Here is an 18763-nt window from a genome sequence, read left to right as displayed (position 1 = left end):
GATGTTACTGCAACACCAGGGGTTGTGACCGCACCAGAGGTAATTCCAGTTGAAACATCAGTTTCAGTGGTACCAGATGGTGGTTGCGTTGCTAAAGCATCAACCGTTGGTGAAAATGTTACTGCAACACCAGGGCTTGTGACCGCACCAGAGGTAATTCCAGGTGAAACGTCAGTTCCAGTGGTACCAGATGTTGGTTGCGTTGCTAAAGCATCAACCGTTGGTGAAGATGTTACTGCAACACCAGGGGTTGTGACCGCACCAGAGGTAATTCCAGGTGAAACGTCAGTTCCAGTGGTACCAGATGTTGGTTGCGTTGCTAAAGCATCAACCGTTGGTGAAGATGTTACTGCAACACCAGGGGTTGTGACCGCACCAGAGGTAATTCCAGTTGAAACATCAGTTTCAGTGGTACCAGATGGTGGTTGCGTTGCTAAAGCATCAATTGTTGGTGAAGATGTTACTGCAACACCAGGGCTTGTGACCGCACCAGAGGTAATTCCAGGTGAAACGTCAGTTCCAGTGGTACCAGATGTTGGTTGCGTTGCTAAAGCATCAACCGTTGGTGAAGATGTTACTGCAACACCAGGGGTTGTGACCGCACCGGAGGTAACTCCAGGAGAAACGTCAGTTCCAGTGGTACCAGATGTTGGTTGCGATACCGAAGCATCAACTGTTGGTGAAGATGTTAATATTAAACTGTGGGACGTTACACTGTCAGAAACAGCACGAGTCGAAGTTATTTCGCGCGTTGATGAAGAATATGGAAGCGAAATCAATCGTGTTGAAACATCGGTAGCAGTGGTACCAGATATCAGTTGCGATTGAGTGGAATCAGCAGTCGACGACAATGATCCTACAACACCAGGGGCTGTTACCGCACCAGGGGTAATACCAGTTGAAACTTCAGTTCCAGTCGTACCAGATGTTGGTTGCGATGCTAAAGCATCGTCAGTTGGTAAAGATGTTACTGCAGCTCCAGGGGTTGTGACCACACCAGAGGTAATTCCAGGTAAAACGTCAGTTCCAGTGGTACCAGATGTTGGTTGCGTTGCTAAAGCATCAACCATTTGTGAAGATGTTACTGCAAAACCAGGGGTTGTGACCGCACCAGAGCTAATTCCAGGTGAAACGTCGGTTCCAGTGGTACTAGATGTTGGTTGCGTTGCTAAAGCATCCACCGTTGGTGAAGATGTTACTGCAACACCAGGGGTTGTGACTGCACCAGAGCTGATTCCAGTTGAAACACCAGTTCCAATGGTACCAGATGTTGGTTGCGTTGCTAAAGCATCAACCGTTGGTGAAGATGTTAGTGTAACACCAGGAGTTGTCACCACACCAGAGGTAATTCCAGTTGAAATACCAGTTCCAGTGGTACCAGATGTTGGTTGCGTTGCTAAAGCATCAACTGTTGGTGAAGATGTTACTGTAACACCAGGAGTTGTCACCACACCAGAGGTAATTCCAGTTGAAATACCACTTCCAGTGGTACCAGATGTTGGTTGCGTTGCTAAAGCATCAACTGTTGGTGAAGATGTTACTGCAACACCAGGAGTTGTCACCACACCAGAGGTAATTCCAGTTGAAATACCAGTTCCAGTGGTACCAGATGTTGATTGCGTTGCTAAAGCATCCACCGTTGGTGAAGATGTTACTGCAACACCAGGGGTTGTGACTGCACCAGAGCTGATTCCAGTTGAAACACCAGTTCCAATGGTACCAGATGTTGGTTGCGTTGCTAAAGAATCAACCGTTGGTGAAGATGATACTGCAACACCAGGGGTTGTGACCGCACCAGAGGTAATTCCAGGTGAAATGTCAGTTCCAGTGGTACCAGATGTTGGTTGCGTTGCTAAAGCATCAACCGTTGGTGAAGATGTTACTGCAACACCAGGGGTTGTCACCACACCAGAGGTAATTCCAGTTGAAATACCAGTTCCAGTGGTACCAGATGTTGGTTGCGTTGCTAAAGCATCAACTGTTGGTGAAGATGTTACTGTAACACCAGGAGTTGTCACCACGCCAGAGGTAATTCCAGTTGAAATACCAGTTCCAGTGGTACCAGATGTTGGTTGCGTTGCTAAAGCATCAACTGTTGGTGAAGATGTTACTGCAACACCAGGAGTTGTCACCACACCAGAGGTAATTCCAGGAGAAACGTCAGTTCCAGTGGTACCAGATGTTGGTTGCGTTGCTAAAGCATCAACCGTTGGTGAAGATGTTACTGCAACACCAGGGGTTGTGACTGCACCAGAGCTGATTCCAGTTGAAACACCAGTTCCAATGGTACCAGATGTTGGTTGCGTTGCTAAAGCATCAACCGTTGGTGAAGATGTTACTGCAACACCAGGGGTTGTGACCGCACCAGAGGTAATTCCAGGTGAAATGTCAGTTCCAGTGGTACCAGATGTTGGTTGCGTTGCTAAAGCATCAACCGTTGGTGAAGATGTTACTGCAACACCAGGGGTTGTGACCGCACCAGAGGTAATTCCAGGTGAAACGTCAGTTCCAGTGGTACCAGATTGTGGTTGCGTTGCTAAAGCATCAACCGTTGGTGAAGATGTTACTGCAACACCAGGGGTTGTAACTGCACCAGAGCTAATTCCAGTTGAAACACCAGTTCCAATGGTACCAGATGTTGGTTGCGTTGCTAAAGCATCAACCGTTGGTGAAGATGTAACTGCAACATCAGGGGTTGTGACATCACCAGAGGTAATTCCAGTTGAAATACCAGATCCAGTGGTACCAGATGTTTGTTGCGTTGCTGAAGCATCAACCGTTGGTGAAGATGTTACTGCCAAACCTGGGATTGTTGCCGCACCAGAGGTAATTCCAGTAGAAATACCAGTTCCAGTGGAACCAGATGTTGGTTGCGACACTAAAGCGTCAATAGTTTGTGAAGATGTTACTGCAACACGAGGAGTTTTGACATCACCCGAGGTAATTCCAGTTGAAACATCGGTTTCAGTGGTACCAGATAGTGGTTGCGTTGCTAAAGCATCAACCGTTGGTGAAGATGTTACTGCAACACCAGGGGTTGTGACAGCACCAGAGGTAATTCCAGTTGTAACTTGAGTTCCAGTGGTACCAGATTTTGGTTGCGTTGCTGCAGCATCAACCGTTGGTGAAGATGTTACTACCACACCAGGGGTTGTTACCGCACCAGAGGTAATTCCAGTTGAAATACCAGTTCCAGTGGTACCAGATGTTGGTTGCGACACTAAAGCGTCAATAGTTTGTGAAGATGTTACTGCAACACGAGGGGTTGTGACATCACCCGAGGTAATTCCAGTTGAAACATCAGTTTCAGTGGTACCAGATGGTGGTTGCGTTGCTAAAGCATCAACCGTTGGTGAAAATGTTACTGCAACACCAGGGGTTGTGACCGCACCAGAGGTAATTCCAGGTGAAACGTCAGTTCCAGTGGTAGCAGATGTTGGTTGCGTTGCTAAAGCATCAACCGTTGGTGAAGATGTTACTGCAACACCAGGGGTTGTGACGGCACCGGAGGTAACTCCAGGAGAAACGTCAGTTCCAGTGGTACCAGATGTTGGTTGCGATACCGAAGCATCAACTGTTGGTAAAGATGTTAATATTAAACTGTGGGACGTTACACTGTCAGAAACAGCACGAGTCGAAGTTAATTCGCGCGTTGATGAAGAATAGGGAAGCGAAATCAATCGTGTTGAAACATCGGTTGAAGTGGTACCAGATATCGCTTGCGATTGAGTGGAATCAGCAGTCGACGACAATGATCCTACAACACCAGGGGCTGTTACCGCACCAGGGGTAATACCAGTTGAAACTTCAGTTCCAGTCGTACCAGATGTTGGTTGCGATACTAAAGCATCGTCAGTTGGTAAAGATGTTACTGCAGCTCCAGGGGTTGTGACCACACCAGAGGTAATTCCAGGTGAAACGTCAGTTCCAGTGGTACCAGATGTTGGTTGAGTTGCTAAAGCATCAACCGTTTGTGAAGATGTTACTGCAAAACCAGGGGTTGTGACCGCACCGGAGGTAATTCCAGGAGAAACGTCAGTTCCAGTGGTACCGGATGTAGGTTGCGTTGCTGAAGCATCAACCGTTGGTGAAGATGTTACTGCAACACCAGGGGTTGTGACTGCACCCGCAGAAATTCCACTTGTAACTTGAGTTCCAGTGGAACCAGATGTTGATTGCGTCGCTAAAGCATCAATTTTTGAAGAAGATGTTACTGCAACACCAGGGGTTGTGACCGCACCAGAGGTAATTCCAGGTGAAACGCCAGTTCCAGTGGTACCAGATGTTGGTTGCGTTGCTAAAGCATCAACTGTTGGTGAAGATGTTACTGCAACACCAGGAGTTGTCACCACACCAGAGGTAATTCCAGTTGAAATACCAGTTCCAGTGGTACCAGATGTTGGTTGCGTTGCTAAAGCATCAACTGTTGGTGAAGATGTTGCTGCAACACCAGGAGTTGTCACCACACCAGAGGTAATTCCAGTTGAAATACCAGTTCCAGTGGTACCAGATGTTGATTGCGTTGCTAAAGCATCCACCGTTGGTGAATATGTTACTGCAACACCAGGGGCTGTGACCGCACCAGAGGTAATACCAGTTGAAACTTCAATTCCAGTCGTACCAGATGTTGGTTGCGTTGCTAAAGCATCAACCGTTTGTGAAGATGTTACTGCAGCTCCAGGGGTTGTGACCACATCAGAGGTAATCCCAGGTGAAACGTCAGTTCCAGTGGTAACAGATGTTGGTTGCGTTGCTAAAGCATCAACCGTTGGTGAAGATGTTACTGCAACACCAGGGGTTGTGACTGCACCCACGGAAATTCCAGTTGTAACATGAGTTCCAGTGGAACCAGATGTTGGTTGCGTTGCTAAAGCATCAATTGTTGGTGAAGATGTTACTGCAACATCAGGGGTTGTGACCGCACCAGAGGTAATTCCAGGTGAAGCGTCAGTTCCAGTGGTACCAGATGGTGGTTGCGTTGCTAAAGCATCAACCGTTGGTGAAGATGTTACTGCAACACCAGGGGTTGTGACTGCACCAGAGCTAATTCCAGTTGAAACACCAGTTCCAATGGTACCAGATGTTGGTTGCGTTGCTAAAGCATCAACCGTTGGTGAAGATGTTACTGCAACACCAGGGGTTGTGACCGCACCAGAGGTAATTCCAGGTGAAATGTCAGTTCCAGTGGTACCAGATGTTGGTTGCGTTGCTAAAGCATCAACCGTTGGTGAAGATGTTACTGCAACACCAGGGGTTGTCACCACACCAGAGGTAATTCCAGTTGAAATACCAGTTCCAGTGGTACCAGATGTTGGTTGCGTTGCTAAAGCATCAACTGTTGGTGAAGATGTTACTGTAACACCAGGAGTTGTCACCACGCCAGAGGTAATTCCAGTTGAAATACCAGTTCCAGTGGTACCAGATGTTGGTTGCGTTGCTAAAGCATCAACTGTTGGTGAAGATGATACTGCAACACCAGGAGTTGTCACCACACCAGAGGTAATTCCAGGAGAAACGTCAGTTCCAGTGGTACCAGATGTTGGTTGCGTTGCTAAAGCATCAACCGTTGGTGAAGATGTTACTGCAACACCAGGGGTTGTGACTGCACCAGAGCTGATTCCAGTTGAAACACCAGTTCCAATGGTACCAGATGTTGGTTGCGTTGCTAAAGCATCAACCGTTGGTGAAGATGTTACTGCAACACCAGGGGTTGTGACCGCACCAGAGGTAATTCCAGGTGAAATGTCAGTTCCAGTGGTACCAGATGTTGGTTGCGTTGCTAAAGCATCAACCGTTGGTGAAGATGTTACTGCAACACCAGGGGTTGTGACCGCACCAGAGGTAATTCCAGGTGAAACGTCAGTTCCAGTGGTACCAGATTGTGGTTGCGTTGCTAAAGCATCAACCGTTGGTGAAGATGTTACTGCAACACCAGGGGTTGTAACTGCACCAGAGCTAATTCCAGTTGAAACACCAGTTCCAATGGTACCAGATGTTGGTTGCGTTGCTAAAGCATCAACCGTTGGTGAAGATGTAACTGCAACATCAGGGGTTGTGACATCACCAGAGGTAATTCCAGTTGAAATACCAGATCCAGTGGTACCAGATGTTTGTTGCGTTGCTGAAGCATCAACCGTTGGTGAAGATGTTACTGCCAAACCTGGGATTGTTGCCGCACCAGAGGTAATTCCAGTAGAAATACCAGTTCCAGTGGAACCAGATGTTGGTTGCGACACTAAAGCGTCAATAGTTTGTGAAGATGTTACTGCAACACGAGGAGTTTTGACATCACCCGAGGTAATTCCAGTTGAAACATCGGTTTCAGTGGTACCAGATAGTGGTTGCGTTGCTAAAGCATCAACCGTTGGTGAAGATGTTACTGCAACACCAGGGGTTGTGACAGCACCAGAGGTAATTCCAGTTGTAACTTGAGTTCCAGTGGTACCAGATTTTGGTTGCGTTGCTGCAGCATCAACCGTTGGTGAAGATGTTACTACCACACCAGGGGTTGTTACCGCACCAGAGGTAATTCCAGTTGAAATACCAGTTCCAGTGGTACCAGATGTTGGTTGCGACACTAAAGCGTCAATAGTTTGTGAAGATGTTACTGCAACACGAGGGGTTGTGACATCACCCGAGGTAATTCCAGTTGAAACATCAGTTTCAGTGGTACCAGATGGTGGTTGCGTTGCTAAAGCATCAACCGTTGGTGAAAATGTTACTGCAACACCAGGGGTTGTGACCGCACCAGAGGTAATTCCAGGTGAAACGTCAGTTCCAGTGGTAGCAGATGTTGGTTGCGTTGCTAAAGCATCAACCGTTGGTGAAGATGTTACTGCAACACCAGGGGTTGTGACGGCACCGGAGGTAACTCCAGGAGAAACGTCAGTTCCAGTGGTACCAGATGTTGGTTGCGATACCGAAGCATCAACTGTTGGTAAAGATGTTAATATTAAACTGTGGGACGTTACACTGTCAGAAACAGCACGAGTCGAAGTTAATTCGCGCGTTGATGAAGAATAGGGAAGCGAAATCAATCGTGTTGAAACATCGGTTGAAGTGGTACCAGATATCGCTTGCGATTGAGTGGAATCAGCAGTCGACGACAATGATCCTACAACACCAGGGGCTGTTACCGCACCAGGGGTAATACCAGTTGAAACTTCAGTTCCAGTCGTACCAGATGTTGGTTGCGATACTAAAGCATCGTCAGTTGGTAAAGATGTTACTACAGCTCCAGGGGTTGTGACCACACCAGAGGTAATTCCAGGTGAAACGTCAGTTCCAGTGGTACCAGATGTTGGTTGAGTTGCTAAAGCATCAACCGTTTGTGAAGATGTTACTGCAAAACCAGGGGTTGTGACCGCACCGGAGGTAATTCCAGGAGAAACGTCAGTTCCAGTGGTACCGGATGTAGGTTGCGTTGCTGAAGCATCAACCGTTGGTGAAGATGTTACTGCAACACCAGGGGTTGTGACTGCACCCGCAGAAATTCCACTTGTAACTTGAGTTCCAGTGGAACCAGATGTTGATTGCGTCGCTAAAGCATCAATTTTTGAAGAAGATGTTACTGCAACACCAGGGGTTGTGACCGCACCAGAGGTAATTCCAGGTGAAACGCCAGTTCCAGTGGTACCAGATGTTGGTTGCGTTGCTAAAGCATCAACTGTTGGTGAAGATGTTACTGCAACACCAGGAGTTGTCACCACACCAGAGGTAATTCCAGTTGAAATACCAGTTCCAGTGGGACCAGATGTTGGTTGCGTTGCTAAAGCATCAACTGTTGGTGAAGATGTTGCTGCAACACCAGGAGTTGTCACCACACCAGAGGTAATTCCAGTTGAAATACCAGTTCCAGTGGTACCAGATGTTGATTGCGTTGCTAAAGCATCCACCGTTGGTGAATATGTTACTGCAACACCAGGGGCTGTGACCGCACCAGAGGTAATACCAGTTGAAACTTCAATTCCAGTCGTACCAGATGTTGGTTGCGTTGCTAAAGCATCAACCGTTTGTGAAGATGTTACTGCAGCTCCAGGGGTTGTGACCACATCAGAGGTAATCCCAGGTGAAACGTCAGTTCCAGTGGTAACAGATGTTGGTTGCGTTGCTAAAGCATCAACCGTTGGTGAAGATGTTACTGCAACACCAGGGGTTGTGACTGCACCCACGGAAATTCCAGTTGTAACATGAGTTCCAGTGGAACCAGATGTTGGTTGCGTTGCTAAAGCATCAATTGTTGGTGAAGATGTTACTGCAACATCAGGGGTTGTGACCGCACCAGAGGTAATTCCAGGTGAAGCGTCAGTTCCAGTGGTACCAGATGGTGGTTGCGTTGCTAAAGCATCAACCGTTGGTGAAGATGTTACTGCAACACCAGGGGTTGTGACTGCACCAGAGCTAATTCCAGTTGAAACACCAGTTCCAATGGTACCAGATGTTGGTTGCGTTGCTAAAGCATCAACCGTTGGTGAAGATGTTACTGCAACACCAGGGGTTGTGACCGCACCAGAGGTAATTCCAGGTGAAACGTCAGTTCCAGTGGTACCAGATGTTGGTTGCGTTGCTAAAGCATCAACCGTTGGTGAAAATGTTACTGCAACACCAGGGGTTGTGACTGCACCAGAGCTAATTCCAGTTGAAACACCAGTTCCAATGGTACCAGATGTTGGTTGCGTTGCTAAAGCATCAACCGTTGGTGAAGATGTTACTGCAACACCAGGGGTTGTGACCGCACCAGAGGTAATTCCAGGTGAAACGTCAGTTCCAGTGGTACCAGATGATGGTTGCGTTGCTAAAGCATCAACCGTTGGTGAAGATGTTACTGCAACACCAGGGGTTGTGACTGCACCCGCGGAAATTCCAGTTGTAACTTGAGTTCCAGTGGTACCAGATGTTGGTTGCGTTGCTGAAGCTTCAACTGTTGGTGAAGATGTTACTGCAACACCAGGAGTTGTCACCACACCAGAGGTAATTCCAGTTGAAATACCAGTTCCAGTGGTACCAGATGTTGGTTGCGTTGCTAAAGCATCAACTGTTGGTGAAGATGTTACTGCAACACCAGGAGTTGTCACCACACCAGAGGTAATTCCAGTTGAAATACCAGTTCCAGTGGTACCAGATGTTGATTGCGTTGCTAAAGCATCCACCGTTGGTGAAGATGTTACTGCAACACCAGGGGTTGTGACCGCACCGGAGGTAATTCCAGGAGAAACGTCAGTTCCAGTGGTACCAGATGTTGGTTGCGTTGCTGAAGCTTCAACCGTTGGTGAAGATGTTACTGCAACACCAGGGGTTGTGACTGCACCAGAGCTGATTCCAGTTGAAACACCAGTTCCAATGGTACCAGATGTTGGTTGCGTTGCTAAAGCATCAACCGTTGGTGAAGATGTTACTGCAACACCAGGGGTTGTGACCGCACCAGAGGTAATTCCAGGTGAAACGTCAGTTCCAGTGGTACCAGATGTTGGTTGCGTTGCTAAAGCATCAACCGTTGGTGAAGATGTTACTGCAACACCAGGGGTTGTGACCGCACCAGAGGTAATTCCAGTTGAAACATCGGTTGCAGTGGTACCAGATATCAGTTGCGATTGAGTGGAATCAGCAGTCGACGACAATGTTCCTACAACACCAGGGGCTGTTACCGCACCAGGGGTAATACCAGTTGAAACTTCAGTTCCAGTCGTACCAGATGTTGGTTGCGTTGCTAAAGCATCAACCGTTTGTGAAGATGTTACTGCAGCTCCAGGGGTTGTGACCACACCAGAGGTAATTCCAGGTGAAACGTCAGTTCCAGTGGTACCAGATGTTGGTTGCGTTGCTAAAGCATCGTCAGTTGGTAAAGATGTTACTGCAGCTCCAGGGGTTGTGACCACACCAGAGGTAATTCCAGGTGAAACGTCAGTTCCAGTGGTACCAGATGTTGGTTGCGTTGCTAAAGCATCAACCGTTTGTGAAGATGTTACTGCAAAACCAGGGGTTGTGACCGCACCAGAGCTAATTCCAGGTGAAACGTCGGTTCCAGTGGTACTAGATGTTGGTTGCGTTGCTAAAGCATCCACCGTTGGTGAAGATGTTACTGCAACACCAGGGGTTGTGACCGCACCGGAGGTAATTCCAGGAGAAACGTCAGTTCCAGTGGAACCAGATGTTGGTTGCGTTGCTGAAGCATCAACCGTTGGTGAAGATGTTACTGCAACACCAGGGGTTGTGACTGCACCCGCAGAAATTCCACTTGTAACTTGAGTTCCAGTGGAACCAGATGTTGATTGCGTCGCTGAAGCTTCAACCGTTGGTGAAGATGTTACTGCAACACCAGGAGTTGTCACCACACCAGAGGTAATTCCAGTTGAAACTTCAGTTCCAGTCGTACCAGATGTTGGTTGCGTTGCTAAAGCATCAACCGTTTGTGAAGATGTTACTGCAGCTCCAGGGGTTGTGACCACACCAGAGGTAATTCCAGGTGAAACGTCAGTTCCAGTGGTACCAGATGTTGGTTGCGTTGCTAAAGCATCGTCAGTTGGTAAAGATGTTACTGCAGCTCCAGGGGTTGTGACCACACCAGAGGTAATTCCAGGTGAAACGTCAGTTCCAGTGGTACCAGATGTTGGTTGCGTTGCTAAAGCATCAACCGTTTGTGAAGATGTTACTGCAAAACCAGGGGTTGTGACCGCACCAGAGCTAATTCCAGGTGAAACGTCGGTTCCAGTGGTACTAGATGTTGGTTGCGTTGCTAAAGCATCCACCGTTGGTGAAGATGTTACTGCAACACCAGGGGTTGTGACCGCACCGGAGGTAATTCCAGGAGAAACGTCAGTTCCAGTGGAACCAGATGTTGCTGAAGCATCAACCGTTGGTGAAGATGTTACTGCAACACCAGGGGTTGTGACTGCACCCGCAGAAATTCCACTTGTAACTTGAGTTCCAGTGGAACCAGATGTTGATTGCGTCGCTGAAGCTTCAACCGTTGGTGAAGATGTTACTGCAACACCAGGAGTTGTCACCACACCAGAGGTAATTCCAGTTGAAACACCAGTTCCAGTGGTACCAGATGTTGGTTGCGTTGCTAAAGCATCAACTGTTGGTGAAGATGTTACTGTAACACCAGGAGTTGTCACCACATCAGAGGTAATTCCAGTTGAAACATCAGTTTCAGTGGTACCAGATGGTGGTTGCGTTGCTAAAGCATCAACCGTTGGTGAAAATGTTACTGCAACACCAGGGGTTGTGACCGCACCGGAGGTAACTCCAGGAGAAACGTCAGTTCCAGTGGTACCAGATGTTGGTTGCGATACCGAAGCATCAACTGTTGGTGAAGATGTTAATATTAAACTGTGGGACGTTACACTGTCAGAAACAGCACGAGTCGAAGTTATTTCGCGCGTTGATGAAGAATATGGAAGCGAAATCAATCGTGTTGAAACATCGGTTGCAGTGGTACCAGATATCAGTTGCGATTGAGTGGAATCAGCAGTCGACGACAATGATCCTACAACACCAGGGGCTGTTACCGCACCAGGAGTAATACCAGTTGAAACTTCAGTTCCAGTCGTACCAGATGTTGGTTGCGATGCTAAAGCATCGTCAGTTGGTAAAGATGTTACTGCAGCTCCAGGGGTTGTGACCACACCAGAGGTAATTCCAGGTGAAACGTCAGTTCCAGTGGTACCAGATGTTGGTTGCGTTGCTAAAGCATCAACCATTTGTGAAGATGTGACTGCAAAACCAGGGGTTGTGACCGCACCAGAGCTAATTCCAGGTGAAACGTCGGTTCCAGTGGTACTAGATGTTGGTTGCGTTGCTAAAGCATCCACCGTTGGTGAAGATGTTACTGCAACACCAGGGGTTGTGACTGCACCAGAGCTGATTCCAGTTGAAACACCAGTTCCAATGGTACCAGATGTTGGTTGCGTTGCTAAAGCATCAACCGTTGGTGAAGATGTTACTGTAACACAAGGAGTTGTCACCACACCAGAGGTAATTTCAGTTGAAATACCAGTTCCAGTGGTACCAGATGTTGGTTGCGTTGCTAAAGCATCAACTGTTGGTGAAGATGTTACTGTAACACCAGGAGTTGTCACCACACCAGAGGTAATTCCAGTTGAAATACCAGTTCCAGTGGTACCAGATGTTGGTTGCGTTGCTAAAGCATCAACTGTTGGTGAAGATGTTACTGCAACACCAGGAGTTGTCACCACACCAGAGGTAATTCCAGTTGAAATACCAGTTCCAGTGGTACCAGATGTTGATTGCGTTGCTAAAGCATCCACCGTTGGTGAAGATGTTACTGCAACACCAGGGGTTGTGACTGCACCAGAGCTGATTCCAGTTGAAACACCAGTTCCAATGGTACCAGATGTTGGTTGCGTTGCTAAAGTATCAACCGTTGGTGAAGATGTTACTGCAACACCAGGGGTTGTGACCGCACCAGAGGTAATTCCAGGTGAAATGTCAGTTCCAGTGGTACCAGATGTTGGTTGCGTTGCTAAAGCATCAACCGTTGGTGAAGATGTTACTGCAACAGCAGGAGTTGTCACCACGCCAGAGGTAATTCCAGTTGAAATACCAGTTCCAGTGGTACCAGATGTTGGTTGCGTTGCTAAAGCATCAACTGTTGGTGAAGATGTTACTGCAACACCAGGAGTTGTCACCACACCAGAGGTAATTCCAGGAGAAACGTCAGTTCCAGTGGTACCAGATGTTGGTTGCGTTGCTAAAGCATCAACCGTTGGTGAAGATGTTACTGCAACACCAGGGGTTGTGACTGCACCAGAGCTGATTCCAGTTGAAACACCAGTTCCAATGGTACCAGATGTTGGTTGCGTTGCTAAAGCATCAACCGTTGGTGAAGATGTTACTGCAACACCAGGGGTTGTGACCGCACCAGAGGTAATTCCAGGTGAAATGTCAGTTCCAGTGGTACCAGATGTTGGTTGCGTTGCTAAAGCATCAACCGTTGGTGAAGATGTTACTGCAACACCAGGGGTTGTGACCGCACCAGAGGTAATTCCAGGTGAAAAGTCAGTTCCAGTGGTACCAGATTGTGGTTGCGTTGCTAAAGCATCAACCGTTGGTGAAGATGTTACTGCAACACCAGGGGTTGTAACTGCACCAGAGCTAATTCCAGTTGAAACACCAGTTCCAATGGTACCAGATGTTGGTTGCGTTGCTAAAGCATCAACCGTTGGTGAAGATGTAACTGCAACATCAGGGGTTGTGACATCACCAGAGGTAATTCCAGTTGAAATACCAGATCCAGTGGTACCAGATGTTTGTTGCGTTGCTGAAGCATCAACCGTTGGTGAAGATGTTACTGCCAAACCTGGGATTGTTGCCGCACCAGAGGTAATTCCAGTAGAAATACCAGTTCCAGTGGAACCAGATGTTGGTTGCGACACTAAAGCGTCAATAGTTTGTGAAGATGTTACTGCAACACGAGGAGTTTTGACATCACCCGAGGTAATTCCAGTTGAAACATCGGTTTCAGTGGTACCAGATAGTGGTTGCGTTGCTAAAGCATCAACCGTTGGTGAAGATGTTACTGCAACACCAGGGGTTGTGACAGCACCAGAGGTAATTCCAGTTGTAACTTGAGTTCCAGTGGTACCAGATTTTGGTTGCGTTGCTGCAGCATCAACCGTTGGTGAAGATGTTACTACCACACCAGGGGTTGTTACCGCACCAGAGGTAATTCCAGTTGAAATACCAGTTCCAGTGGTACCAGATGTTGGTTGCGACACTAAAGCGTCAATAGTTTGTGAAGATGTTACTGCAACACGAGGGGTTGTGACATCACCCGAGGTAATTCCAGTTGAAACATCAGTTTCAGTGGTACCAGATGGTGGTTGCGTTGCTAAAGCATCAACCGTTGGTGAAAATGTTACTGCAACACCAGGGGTTGTGACCGCACCAGAGGTAATTCCAGGTGAAACGTCAGTTCCAGTGGTAGCAGATGTTGGTTGCGTTGCTAAAGCATCAACCGTTGGTGAAGATGTTACTGCAACACCAGGGGTTGTGACGGCACCGGAGGTAACTCCAGGAGAAACGTCAGTTCCAGTGGTACCAGATGTTGGTTGCGATACCGAAGCATCAACTGTTGGTAAAGATGTTAATATTAAACTGTGGGACGTTACACTGTCAGAAACAGCACGAGTCGAAGTTAATTCGCGCGTTGATGAAGAATATGGAAGCGAAATCAATCGTGTTGAAACATCGGTTGCAGTGGTACCAGATATCGGTTGCGATTGAGTGGAATCAGCAGTCGACGACAATGATCCTACAACACCAGGGGCTGTTACCGCACCAGGGGTAATACCAGTTGAAACTTCAGTTCCAGTCGTACCAGATGTTGGTTGCGATACTAAAGCATCGTCAGTTGGTAAAGATGTTACTGCAGCTCCAGGGGTTGTGACCACACCAGAGGTAATTCCAGGTGAAACGTCAGTTCCAGTGGTACCAGATGTTGGTTGAGTTGCTAAAGCATCAACCGTTTGTGAAGATGTTACTGCAAAACCAGGGGTTGTGACCGCACCAGAGCTAATTCCAGGTGAAACGTCATTTCCAGTGGTACTAGATGTTGGTTGCGTTGCTAAAGCATCCACCGTTGGTGAAGATGTTACTGCAACACCAGGGGTTGTGACCGCACCGGAGGTAATTCCAGGAGAAACGTCAGTTCCAGTGGTACCGGATGTAGGTTGCGTTGCTGAAGCATCAACCGTTGGTGAAGATGTTACTGCAACACCAGTGGTTGTGACTGCACCCGCAGAAATTCCACTTGTAACTTGAGTTCTAGTGGAACCAGATGTTGATTGCGTCGCTAAAGCATCAATTTTTGAAGAAGATGTTACTGCAACACCAGGGGTTGTGACCGCACCAGAGGTAATTCCAGGTGAAACGCCAGTTCCAGTGGTACCAGATGTTGGTTGCGTTGCTAAAGCATCAACTGTTGGTGAAGATGTTACTGCAACACCAGGAGTTGTCACCACACCAGAGGTAATTCCAGTTGAAATACCAGTTCCAGTGGTACCAGATGTTGGTTGCGTTGCTAAAGCATCAACTGTTGGTGAAGATGTTGCTGCAAAACCAGGAGTTGTCACCACACCAGAGGTAATTCCAGTTGAAATACCAGTTCCAGTGGTACCAGATGTTGATTGCGTTGCTAAAGCATCCACCGTTGGTGAATATGTTACTGCAACACCAGGGGCTGTGACCGCACCAGAGGTAATACCAGTTGAAACTTCAATTCCAGTCGTACCAGATGTTGGTTGCGTTGCTAAAGCATCAACCGTTTGTGAAGATGTTACTGCAGCTCCAGGGGTTGTGACCACATCAGAGGTAATCCCAGGTGAAACGTCAGTTCCAGTGGTAACAGATGTTGGTTGCGTTGCTAAAGCATCAACCGTTGGTGAAGATGTTACTGCAACACCAGGGGTTGTGACTGCACCAGAGCTAATTCCAGTTGAAACACCAGTTCCAATGGTACCAGATGTTGGTTGCGTTGCTAAAGCATCAACCGTTGGTGAAGATGTTACTGCAACACCAGGGGTTGTGACTGCACCAGAGCTAATTCCAGTTGAAACACCAGTTCCAATGGTACCAGATGTTGGTTGCGTTGCTAAAGCATCAACCGTTGGTGAAGATGTTACTGCAACACCAGGGGTTGTGACCGCACCAGAGGTAATTCCAGGTGAAACGTCAGTTCCAGTGGTACCAGATGTTGGTTGCGTTGCTAAAGCATCAACCGTTGGTGAAGATGTTACTGCAACACCAGGGGTTGTGACTGCACCAGAGCTAATTCCAGTTGAAACACCAGTTCCAATGGTACCAGATGTTGGTTGCGTTGCTAAAGCATCAACCGTTGGTGAAGATGTTACTGCAACACCAGGGGTTGTGACCGCACCAGAGGTAATTCCAGGTGAAACGTCAGTTCCAGTGGTACCAGATGATGGTTGCGTTGCTAAAGCATCAACCGTTGGTGAAGATGTTACTGCAACACCAGGGGTTGTGACTGCACCCGCGGAAATTCCAGTTGTAACATGAGTTCCAGTGGAACCAGATGTTGGTTGCGTTGCTAAAGCATCAATTGTTGGTGAAGATGTTACTGCAACATCAGGGGTTGTGACCGCACCAGAGGTAATTCCAGGTGAAACGTCAGTTCCAGTGGTACCAGATGATGGTTGCGTTGCTAAAGCATCAACCGTTGGTGAAGATGTTACTGCAACACCAGGGGTTGTGACCGCACCAGAGGTAATTCCAGGTGAAACGTCAGTTCCAGTGGTACCAGATGTTGGTTGCGTTGCTAAAGCATCAACCGTTGGTGAAGATGTTACTGCAACACCAGGGGTTGTGACCGCACCAGAGGTAATTCCAGGTGAAACGTCAGTTCCAGTGGTACCAGATGTTGGTTGCGTTGCTAAAGCATCAACCGTTGGTGAAGATGTTACTGCAACATCAGGGGTTGTGACCGCACCAGAGGTAATTCCAGGTGAAACGTCAGTTCCAGTGGTACCAGATGTTGGTTGCGTTGCTAAAGCATCAACCGTTGGTGAAGATGTTACTGCAACACCAGGGGTTGTGACTGCACCCGCGGAAATTCCAGTTGTAACATGAGTTCCAGTGGAACCAGATGTTGGTTGCGTTGCTAAAGCATCAATTGTTGGTGAAGATGTTACTGCAACATCAGGGGTTGTGACCGCACCAGAGGTAATTCCAGGTGAAACGTCAGTTCCAGTGGTACCAGATGTTGGTTGCGTTGCTAAAGCATCAACCGTTGGTGAAGATGTTACTGCAACACCAGGGGTTGTGACTGCACCAGAGCTAATTCCAGTTGAAACACCAGTTCCAATGGTACCAGATGTTGGTTGCGTTGCTAAAGCATCAACCGTTGGTGAAGATGTTACTGCAACACCAGGGGTTGTGACCGCACCAGAGGTAATTCCAGGTGAAACGTCAGTTCCAGTGGTACCAGATGTTGGTTGCGTTGCTAAAGCATCAACCGTTGGTGAAGATGTTACTGCAACACCAGGGGTTGTGACTGCACCAGAGCTAATTCCAGTTGAAACACCAGTTCCAATGGTACCAGATGTTGGTTGCGTTGCTAAAGCATCAACCGTTGGTGAAGATGTTACTGCAACACCAGGGGTTGTGACCGCACCAGAGGTAATTCCAGGTGAAACGTCAGTTCCAGTGGTACCAGATGATGGTTGCGTTGCTAAAGCATCAACCGTTGGTGAAGATGTTACTGCAACACCAGGGGTTGTGACTGCACCCGCGGAAATTCCAGTTGTAACATGAGTTCCAGTGGAACCAGATGTTGGTTGCGTTGCTAAAGCATCAACCGTTGGTGAAGATGTTACTGCAACACCAGGGGTTGTGACCGCACCAGAGGTAATTCCAGGTGAAACGTCAGTTCCAGTGGTACCAGATGATGGTTGCGTTGCTAAAGCATCAACCGTTGGTGAAGATGTTACTGCAACACCAGGGGTTGTGACTGCACCCACGGAAATTCCAGTTGTAACATGAGTTCCAGTGGAACCAGATGTTGGTTGCGTTGCTAAAGCATCAATTGTTGGTGAAGATGTTACTGCAACATCAGGGGTTGTGACCGCACCAGAGGTAATTCCAGGTGAAGCGTCAGTTCCAGTGGTACCAGATGGTGGTTGCGTTGCTAAAGCATCAACCGTTGGTGAAGATGTTACTGCAACACCAGGGGTTGTGACTGCACCAGAGCTAATTCCAGTTGAAACACCAGTTCCAATGGTACCAGATGTTGGTTGCGTTGCTAAAGCATCAACCGTTGGTGAAGATGTTACTGCAACACCAGGGGTTGTGACCGCACCAGAGGTAATTCCAGGTGAAACGTCAGTTCCAGTGGTACCAGATGTTGGTTGCGTTGCTAAAGCATCAACCGTTGGTGAAGATGTTACTGCAACACCAGGGGTTGTGACTGCACCAGAGCTAATTCCAGTTGAAACACCAGTTCCAATGGTACCAGATGTTGGTTGCGTTGCTAAAGCATCAACCGTTGGTGAAGATGTTACTGCAACACCAGGGGTTGTGACCGCACCAGAGGTAATTCCAGGTGAAACGTCAGTTCCAGTGGTACCAGATGATGGTTGCGTTGCTAAAGCATCAACCGTTGGTGAAGATGTTACTGCAACACCAGGGGTTGTGACTGCACCCGCGGAAATTCCAGTTGTAACTTGAGTTCCAGTGGTACCAGATGTTGGTTGCGTTGCTGAAGCTTCAACCGTTGGTGAAGATGTTACTGCAACACCAGGAGTTGTCACCACACCAGAGGTAATTCCAGTTGAAATACCAGTTCCAGTGGTACCAGATGTTGGTTGCGTTGCTAAAGCATCAACTGTTGGTGAAGATGTTACTGTAACACCAGGAGTTGTCACCACACCAGAGGTAATTCCAGTTGAAATACCAGTTCCAGTGGTACCAGATGTTGGTTGCGTTGCTAAAGCATCAACTGTTGGTGAAGATGTTACTGCAACACCAGGAGTTGTCACCACACCAGAGGTAATTCCAGTTGAAATACCAGTTCCAGTGGTACCAGATGTTGATTGCGTTGCTAAAGCATCCACCGTTGGTGAAGATGTTACTGCAAAACCAGGGGTTGTGACCGCACCGGAGGTAATTCCAGGAGAAACGTCAGTTCCAGTGGTACCAGATGTTGGTTGCGTTGCTGAAGCTTCAACCGTTGGTGAAGATGTTACTGCAACAGCAGGGGTTGTGACTGCACCAGAGCTGATTCCAG

At 47.9% G+C, this 18763-nt stretch overlaps 1 protein-coding gene across 1 annotated transcript in view; it reads right to left on the bottom strand.

Annotated features, from left to right (window-relative positions):
- Positions 1-3610: 3610 nt before the first annotated feature.
- Positions 3611-18763, bottom strand: part of LOC146163903 (uncharacterized) — an 87380-nt gene continuing 72227 nt past the window's right edge. Inside the window, exons 121-122 of the mRNA XM_083380627.1 lie at positions 5420-7114; positions 3611-3615 (exon numbers count right to left, since the gene is read on the bottom strand). Of these exons, the coding sequence (XP_083236753.1) occupies positions 3611-3615; positions 5420-7114 (1700 nt within the window). The remainder of the gene's footprint in view (positions 3616-5419; positions 7115-18763) is intronic.

Source organism: Ascidiella aspersa, chromosome 2 (genome assembly GCF_963924565.1).
Source record: "Ascidiella aspersa chromosome 2, kaAscAspe10.2, whole genome shotgun sequence".
NCBI lineage: Eukaryota > Metazoa > Chordata > Ascidiacea > Phlebobranchia > Ascidiidae > Ascidiella > Ascidiella aspersa.
This window is presented reverse-complemented; position numbering and strand designations above follow the sequence as displayed.